The 7,327-nt window shown below is 59.1% G+C and overlaps 1 protein-coding gene across 1 annotated transcript; it reads left to right on the top strand.

Moving 5' to 3' along the window:
• The first annotated feature begins 1,558 nt into the window (after positions 1-1,558).
• Positions 1,559-7,191, top strand: LYPD5 (LY6/PLAUR domain containing 5). The gene is made up of 5 exons (XM_051989569.1): positions 1,559-1,633; positions 3,783-3,920; positions 4,935-5,111; positions 6,374-6,520; positions 6,612-7,191. The coding sequence occupies exons 1-5, from the start codon at positions 1,567-1,569 to the stop codon at positions 6,866-6,868; spliced, it is 786 nt and encodes a 261-aa protein (XP_051845529.1). The 5' UTR covers positions 1,559-1,566; the 3' UTR covers positions 6,869-7,191.
• Positions 7,192-7,327: the final 136 nt, after the last annotated feature.

Below are 7,327 nucleotides of genomic sequence, written 5' to 3'. Positions count from 1 at the left end.
GAGCTTGGAAGGAAGAGAAGCCCTGTGTTCAGCCACGAGGAGAGCAGGAGTTCCAGGCAGGTGAGTCAAGCGAGACTGGATAAAGAATGTTGGCCATCCTGTCGGATGGCTGATGGAGGGATGTGGAACATGCCACGTGGAGTCCTAAAAGATACGGCCGGAAGGGCGAGTGGCGGCCAGGTAGCGAAGACCATCATAGACCATCAGGAATCCTCGAGCGTCAAACCTGTGTGTTCGAAGGCTCTGGGAGAGGAACATGGATTCGAACGAGAGGATCGGTGCAAGAGTCTGGTCAAGGAGTGATGAAGGCCTGGGCTAGGGCTGTGGCCCTCCGACTGCAGAGAAGGGAATGAATGGGAGAGGGAGGGAAGGAAGAAGAAACGAGAAGGGAACTTACTGGTTTGCTGTGGTCAAGGAGAGAGAAGGAAGAGCAAAAGACGGCTCTGGGATTTGGGGCCCAAATGTCCAAGAGGAAGCCATCGAGAGAAACAGGAACTCTGGGAAGAGGGCCAGAGTTGGGGCAGAATGAGGGGTTCAGAACCTTTTGAATTTTTAATGCCAACAGGACATGAAGGTGGGCGGTCCCCGAGCTGCTGGAGACCCAGGACTGGGGCTCGAGAGAGGACATGGGGGTGTGGGAGATGCAGTTCACATCTCTGCCCAGCCCTAGATCTGCCACAGATTCCCCTGCCTGGTCCTGGCGGAAGCTCCGGAGTCACCGGTGACTTTGGCCTCTGCTCCGGCCCTTCCAGAAGCAGGGAGTCCCTGAGTGACGGGACCCTTCCGGATAGGGAGGGCGCTCTCATCCATCATGGCCCCACTCCTAGGCGAGAGCTGCAGGTACCCACTGGGCAGAAAATGAGGGGAGGGATATAACTGCTCCCAGCCAATCGGGCTCATGTCCCCCAAGAGCAGATGTCCTGAGTCAATGGTCCTCAGACTTCCGGGTGGCCAGCCCTGAGCCACGTTCCTCCAGAGGATGGGGCCCAGTTCCCTGGATCAGCTGGTGATGACAGAAGGCTTCCCGGAGGAGGCGGATCCTCAGGTGGGTATCAAAGACCTTGGCTGGGAGGCTGGGATGATGGGACGATGGGGGACAAGGAGGGAGGTGCCCACTGAAAGGTCATCTGGGTGACCTCTTCCATGAGGGTCGTATAGGAACGGGGTTGGCTCGGGCTTTCCTCCTTCCGGCTATAGCAGAGGGTGGGCCGAGAGAGAAAAGGAGGCAGCTGTGGAGTGGGGGGCTCAGGCAGGGCTGGGGGAGGGAGAGACTCTGACACTAAGAACAGGAGGGGGCCACGAGTCTTGGAAAGTAAATAATCCCAGGGACCGCCCTTTGGGGGCATCGCAGGATGGGGGAGACCTGTAAGCCAAGCTGCTCCCCAGGCCAGCCCCCCTCAGGGGCTCCCACAGCCCGGTCTCCTCCCTCCTCATGACTATTCAGCATGCTCGGAGGCCCAGAGCACCCCTGGAGGGCCCAGCCCTGGGGGGGAGGAGAGGGGAGGGGTGGAGGATAAAGGGACAGGGAGGAGGAGAAGAACCTGCTTCCAGAGCTGGAGGAGCATCATGCAGCCACAACGAGCATCCATCATGGTCCTCCTCTCTCTGCTGAGCCTCTTGCTCACCCTGGCAGGTAGGGGTGGAGGCGGTGGAGGGACGGGCAGAGAGCGGCACTTCAGGTCCCGCACGGAGCAGGGCAGGGGAGGCAGCTCCTTTCTCCAGCGCCTCTTCCTCCTCATCCCTCCTTCTCAGTCACGGTGGGCAGGCGGGGAGGGAGGTCCCGGAACCCAACAGAGGGGGGAAAGGCGCGATCATGCGCCCCTTCTGCGCCAGTTTGAGGCTAGCCAGGGGAAGGATGGGGGGCAGAGGGAGGGAGGGGTCCGAGGTGGGCCTGCCTTGGGCTCCAGAGCCCCTCGTGTCCGAGCTCTCCCATCTCCTGGCCTTGCTGCCTCCCCGAGGCCCCAGAGCTTCGTCCTGTCACCCATGGCTCTGGCTCAGAGCCCCCCAGGGCACCCACTGCTTGGGGCTCTTTTGAAAGATCTCAGACTCCGTGTGGCCACATCTCTATGGGGAGGGGTCCCCCCCAAGTCTCCCAGGAGCTTTCTTGGACCAGGTCACAGGATGGAGCCCCCCGAGTCAGAGGGGAACTCAAAAGTGCCAAGGTCGGCTTCCCCACCTCACAGACGGGGACACTCAGCCCTAGGGACTTTGTCTGGGTCTGGCCGAAAATGTCGGCACAGAGCTCGGGGCCAAGGCTCTGCTCACTGTTCTATGCTGCCCTGTGCGTCTGTGGGTATGTGTGTGTGTGTATGTGTACATATGTGTGCGTGTGTGTACATTGTGCTATACTTCTCTCCCTCTGTCTCTCTCCATCCCCTGTCCGTCCCCTGTCTGTCCCCTGTCTGTCCCCTCTCTCCATCCCCTCTGTCCCTCTCTCTATCCCTCTCCATCCCCTCTCTATCCCTCTCTTTGTCCCCTCTCTGTCCCTCTGTCCCCTCTGTCTCTCTCCATCCCCTCTCCATCCCCTCTCTGTCCCCTCTCTTTGTCCCCTTTGTCCCTTTCTCTGTCCCCTCTGTCTCTCTCCATCCCCTCTCTGTCCCCTCTCTCCATTCCCTCTCCATCTCTCTCTCTGTCCCTCTCTCTATTCCTCTCTGTCTTCTCTATCCCTCTCTTTGTCCCCTCTCTGTCCTTCTCAGTCCCCTCTGTCTCTCTCCATCTCTCTCTCTCTGTCCTCTTTCCGTCCTCTGTCCCCTCTATATCCCCTCTCCATCCCCTCTCTGTCCTTCTATCCCTCTCTTTGTCCCCTCTCAGTCCCTCTCTCTGTCCCTTCTATCCCTCTCCATCTCCTCTCCATCCCCTCTCTGTCCCCTCTCTTTGTCCCCTTTGTCCCTTTCTCTGTCCCCTCTGTCTCTCTCCATCCCCTCTCTGTCCCTCTCTCCATTCCCTCTCCATCTCTCTCTCTGTCCCTCTCTCTATTCCTCTCTGTCTTCTCTATCCCTCTCTTTGTCCCCTCTCTGTCCTTCTCAGTCCCCTCTGTCTCTCTCCATCTCTCTCTCTCTGTCCCTCTTTCCGTCCTCTGTCCCCTCTATATCCCCTCTCCATCCCTCTCTCTATCCCTCTCTTTGTCCCCTCTCAGTCCCTCTCTCTGTCCCTTCTATCCCTCTCCATCTCCTCTCCATCCCCTCTCTGTCCCCTCTCTATCCTCTCTCTGTCCCTTTCTCTGTCCCCTCTGTCTCTCTCCATCCCCTCTCTGTCCCTCTCTCCATTCCCTCTCCATCTCTCTCTCTGTCCCTCTCTCCATTCCTCTCTGTCTTCTCTATCCCTCTCTTTGTCCCCTCTCTGTCCTTCTCAGTCCCCTCTGTCTCTCTCCATCTCTCTCTCTGTCCCTCTTTCCGTCCTCTGTCCCCTCTATGTCCCCTCTCTATCCCTCTCTCTGTCCTTTCTATCCCTCTCTTTGTCCCCTCTCTGTCCCTCTCTCTGTCCCTTCTGTCTCTCTCCATCTCTCTCTCTCTGTCCCTCTCTCCATCCCTTCTGTCCGGGTAGCCTGGGGGGCTTCCTGCAGGAAGAAGGGGGTTCATGACCATCCCAAGGGAGGGAGGGAAGGGAAAGGCTCCAGAAGAGACTGGATGAGCCCGTGTGGCCAGTTCAGGATTGGGCAAGGAGATGAGATCAGGAACAGGACAGGAGCAGCTGGGTCATCCCTCAGCCAGTGGCGTGGCCTCCGCCTCAGCCCCGGCTCCTTCCTCTTCCCCGCCCTCTCGCCCATCCTCTGTCTCCCACAGGTACCCGGGCTCTCCAGTGCTACAGTTTTGAGCGTTCCTTCCACGGTCCTTTTGACCTCTCTAGCATCCAGATGTCTATCATGGACTGTGTGGAAGGCCAGGAGGCCTGCCTGGAGGCGGTGACTTCCCTGAGTACAGGTAGGGATGGGGGTCCGGGGACAAGGGGAGAGGGAGAAGAGGTCCCCAGAGCTCTCAAGGTGACAGAGGAGCCTCTAAAAGCACTCAGCCAGATGTGTTCCTGAGCAGGAATCCCTCCTTCAGTGTCCCCGACAAACGGCTCTCTCCGTGGCTTGCACTCCTCCAGAACAGGGAGCTCATTGTCCTATGAAGCTTCTTATTGTTCATTCATCTCAATCGTGTCCAGTTCGTGACTCCATTTGATTTTCTTGGCAGAGACCCCGGGAGGGAGGGGGCGGTTGGCCATTTCCTTCTCCGGCTCATTTTACAGATGGGGAAACTGAGGCAAGCGGGGCTGCCCAAGGTCACCCAGTTAGGAAGGGTCTGGGTCCACATTTGAACTCGGCAGTCAGGTCTGGCGCTCTGTCCACCGCCCCACCTGGCCACCACCTTCCGAAGCAGCCCATCCCAGTCAGTTAAGAGGAGGCAGAAGAGGAGGCGGAAGGCCGTAGAGCCAAACTACGCCTTAGTCCCGGGCACTGCTGCCCCAACGGGGGCCACATGAGCTCTGGGCTTCCAAGGCCCTTTGGACTCATGGACTTCCAAGCCCCCCCCAGGTCATTTTTCAGAGGAGGGGCTCCCCCGCTTCATCCTGAATTTGTGGGGGGACTTTTCTGAAAAGTCAAGCATAAGACCTCATATTGATACTTATTGAACCCTGAAAGGGAAAAACCTAGAACGGGGAAGTCCAGAATGGGGAGGTATCCCACAGATTATCCAGTCCTGGGGGGAAATCAAGGCCCAGGCTGCAGCTGCTAGGGAAAGGGAGTGGTCCCTAAGGTCGCCTATGCTGGGAGAAAGGGCGCTGGGAGGGAGCGGCGACCCCATGTGAAAGCTGAGAAAAAGTGGTCAGAGCGGCGGGAGGTTGAGACCCCTCGCGGTCAATGTGCCGGGGAAGATTGCTGATGAAACTTGGGGTGAGGTGGGGGGCCAGGACGGAGTCACAGCCGGGCCCTTCCCTCCTCCCATCTCCAGGGTACAGAAACTCAATAACCCTGGTGAAAAAGGGGTGCTCCTACGGCCCGGGCTCCGGGGAGATGATGTCGGGGGGAGACTCAATGCCCCCCGACTTCACCCTGGTGCGGCGCTGCCACGACGATCTCTGCAACCGACAGATCGAGAACCACGAAAGCGTCCCCAATCTCAGCCCAGGTGAAGTGAAGCAAGGGGCGCAGGGCAGCCTTGGGGAAGCGGTGGGGAATCCGGGGTGAGCTCTGAGCTCCTGTTCGTCAACAGGGACGCTGACACACTGGGCTGGAGAGCCTCTTACAAGGGAGACCATGGGATGTCAGGGCTGGGAGGGGGCTTGGAACAGGGGATGTCAGGGCTGGGAGGGGCCTTTGAACAGGGGATGTCAGAGCTGGGAGGGGCCTTAGAACAGGGGATGTCAGAGCTGGGAGGGGCCTTAGAACAGGGGATGTCAGAGCTGGGAGGGGGTTAGAACAGGGGAGGTCAGAGCTGGGAGGGGGCTTAGAACAGGGGATGTCAGAGCTGGGAGGGGGCTTAGAACAGGGGAGGTCAGAGCTGGGAGGGGGCTTAGAACAGGGGATGTCAGGGCTGGGAGGGGGTTAGAACAGGGGAGATCAGAGCTGGGAGGGGGCTTAGAACAGGGGAGGTCAGAGCTGGGAGGGGGCTTAGAACAGGGGATGTCAGAGCTGGGAGGGGGTTAGAACAGGGGAGGTCAGAGCTGGGAGGGGGCTTAGAACAGGGGAGGTCAGAGCTGGGAGGGGGCTTAGAACAGGGGAGGTCAGAGCTGGGAGGGGGCTTAGAACAGGGGATGTCAGGGCTGGGAGGGGGTTAGAACAGGGGAGATCAGAGCTGGGAGGGGGCTTAGAACAGGGGAGGTCAGAGCTGGAGGGGGCTTAGAACAGGGGATGTCAGGGCTGGGAGGGGGTTAGAACAGGGGAGGTCAGAGCTGGAGGGGGCTTAGAACAGGGGAGGTCAGAGCTGGGAGGGGACTTAGAACAGGGGATGTCAGGGCTAGAAAGTGTCTTAGAACAGGGGATGTCAGGGCTGGGAGGGGGCTTAGAACAGGGGATGTCAGGGCTGGGAGGGGGCTTAGAACAGGGGAGGTCAGAGCTAGGAGGGGGCTTAGAACAGGGGAGGTCAGAGCTGGGAGGGGGCTTAGAACAGGGAGGTCAGGGCCGGGAGAGGGCTTATAACAGGGAAGGTAGGATCTGGGCGGGATTTAGAACAGGATATGTCCAAGCTGGGAAGACCCTTAGAGGTTATCTAATTCAGTGTCTTCATTTTAAAAGAAGGGCAAACTGAGGCCCACATATGTCATTCTGGGGCCTGAAGCAGGCCCTCCTCCCCAAGATTTCTGATAGAACTGGGATTCCATGTGGGCAAGGGCCCAGTTTCAGGGGAGGGGAGGCCCACCTGACTTCACGGTGTCCCCTTTCCGCCTCCAGCCCCGAATCCGCCTGAGCTCAGTGGGATTGAGTGCTGGGCCTGTGTCAGTAGTACACCCGAGGGCTGTGAGCTCCATAACGCCCACAAGGTCAAGTGTCACGGGGGCCAGAGTGTCTGTTTCCAAGGTCACGGCTTCCTGGCCCTTGGTGAGTAAGAATGGCGGAGGCGCGGGGGGGCGGGGGTTGCTCTAGGGGAAGCCTTATTCTCCTGTTCACCCGTGCCCTCCTCCCTCCCCAGAAAATTTCTCCAGCCCTGTCTACATGAGGACGTGTCACGAGCCGGCCTGCACTTTTACCGGGGCTGCCACTCACTGGTCGGACAACTACCTCAAAGGCACGTGCTGTAAGGGGGATCTCTGCAACAACATCTCCAACGTCCCCAAGGCCCAGTCCAGCAATCCCGCCCCGTCCGGGGTCGCCAGGCTCCCGTCGGGGGCTCCCCGGCTCCCGGCCGCGCCCCTGCTCCTGGCCATCCCCTTCTTGTTCCTGATTTGAAAGCAGTCCTGACTCCCCTTTGGTCTTGGGGTCTTCCAGTTTTTATGTAGAGACTCTCGTATACTCTGGCAAGAAATCCGGTAGCTCTGTGTGTCGCCGGGCAGGGTGAGGAGGGAGAACCAGGGCAGCGTGGCCGGGAGTGGAGAAACCACAAGGATCTCCCCTTTGGGAAGGGCCTCGGGGCTGGCCGGCTCCTCCTTCCCTTGGACGCGCAAGATCCCTCCTGCTGCCTCCTGGGGGATGCATCCGGGAAAGGCAAATGGCCCACGCTGGGCAGCCCGCTGTACTTTGGACACTGCCGACTATTAAAAAATGCTTCTTTACATCTGTCTGAAGTCATTGTCTCTGCACCCGCCCCAGCCTCCCAAACAGCCCTCAGGATAGGTGATATTAGCTGTCTATCACCAGCCTTCCATCCCAAACGCTTCCCTTCCATAGGCTAAAGAGCCCCAGGTCCTG

The sequence above is a fragment of the Antechinus flavipes genome, chromosome 3 (assembly GCF_016432865.1).
Source record: "Antechinus flavipes isolate AdamAnt ecotype Samford, QLD, Australia chromosome 3, AdamAnt_v2, whole genome shotgun sequence".
NCBI lineage: Eukaryota > Metazoa > Chordata > Mammalia > Dasyuromorphia > Dasyuridae > Antechinus > Antechinus flavipes.
The sequence above is the reverse complement of the archived record's forward strand: the minus strand, read 5'-3'. Positions and strand labels throughout refer to the sequence as shown.